The 1,055-nt window shown below is 36.4% G+C and overlaps 1 protein-coding gene across 1 annotated transcript in view; it reads right to left on the reverse strand.

Annotated features, from left to right (window-relative positions):
• The window catches only part of LOC101854590 (sushi domain-containing protein 2), a gene marked incomplete in the record, with an annotated part of 36,896 nt that overhangs the window by 23,489 nt on the left and 12,352 nt on the right, over window positions 1-1,055 (reverse strand). The window contains 1 exon segment of the mRNA XM_013085467.2: window positions 490-588. Coding sequence (XP_012940921.1) covers window positions 490-588 — 99 coding nt within the window.

Genomic DNA, 1,055 nt, shown 5'->3' on the forward strand with positions numbered 1-1,055 from the left:
CACACACAGAGTGGAGATCCCAGGAAGGCCAAGTAAGTTCCGAATGACGAGTTTTATTCGAATTTATTTCTATCATAAATGTGAGGTATCGTTAAGAAGTCGAAGAAACCGTTAGATCTATTTAATTTTTCCAACTGTTGGGCCCTTTGAATTTTTTTTCGTGTTAATATCCATTAAAAAACACATTCCTGTGTGGTTTTTCATTGAAAACGTTGATCATAGGCATTCGAAACGTATATTTGAAGTTTTCAAAGGCAGTACAGCTTTGGAAGTCACCAAACTTTGGCGCCCCTTTCTCACAATTTTAACCACGACCCTATCTTTTGCAAATAAATCTACTTCTATTCATGATAGATGGGTATTAAAAAAAATCAAAAGCAAGACAAATAAAGAAGCTCTAAGGTGATACCAATAGCTCCATAATAAGCCATTAAAAAACGACGAGCGCCTGATCTCACCGTCTCGCGATACAAATACCCTTGCTCTCACCTGGTAGTTTCCTGTGATTGGAATGTCCATCTTGGCGTAGTTAAATATGGCGAATGTGTTGACGGAGTCGGCGACGATCACAGCTTGAAATGTCGCTGACTGGGGAAGAGGAAACAATAATTGGTTATTGTGTTGGTCAGTTTGTTTGTTTGCTTGTTTGTTTGCAAATACGAGTGTGAGTATGTAACGGGGCAGAATTCCCGTTTTGTGCAAGCGGTCAAAAAAGGTCCTATAATGGCGATTTTTGTCTTTCTTGGTCTTTTTTTCTCAGCTTTTCGAATAGCATCAGTGTGCTATGGAAAATGTGACGTAAACTTTAACGTATGTTTTGCCAAATCATTAATTTTTGGAAACTTTAGTTTATATTTTTCCCCTTTAGCTTCATATTTGCACAAAATGTTCTTCAAACTATGTAAATAAAGAAAATGAACTAATTCAAATTTGAAAATGTCCGTATTGTGGCTCCTGAAGAGCTGTGGCGTAGATAGATAGATAGATAGATAGATAGATAGATAGATAGATAGATAGATAGATAGATAGATAGATAGATAGATAGATAGATAGAT

Source organism: Aplysia californica, unplaced genomic scaffold (assembly GCF_000002075.1).
Source record: "Aplysia californica isolate F4 #8 unplaced genomic scaffold, AplCal3.0 scaffold00378, whole genome shotgun sequence".
NCBI classification, from domain to species: Eukaryota; Metazoa; Mollusca; class Gastropoda; order Aplysiida; family Aplysiidae; genus Aplysia; species Aplysia californica.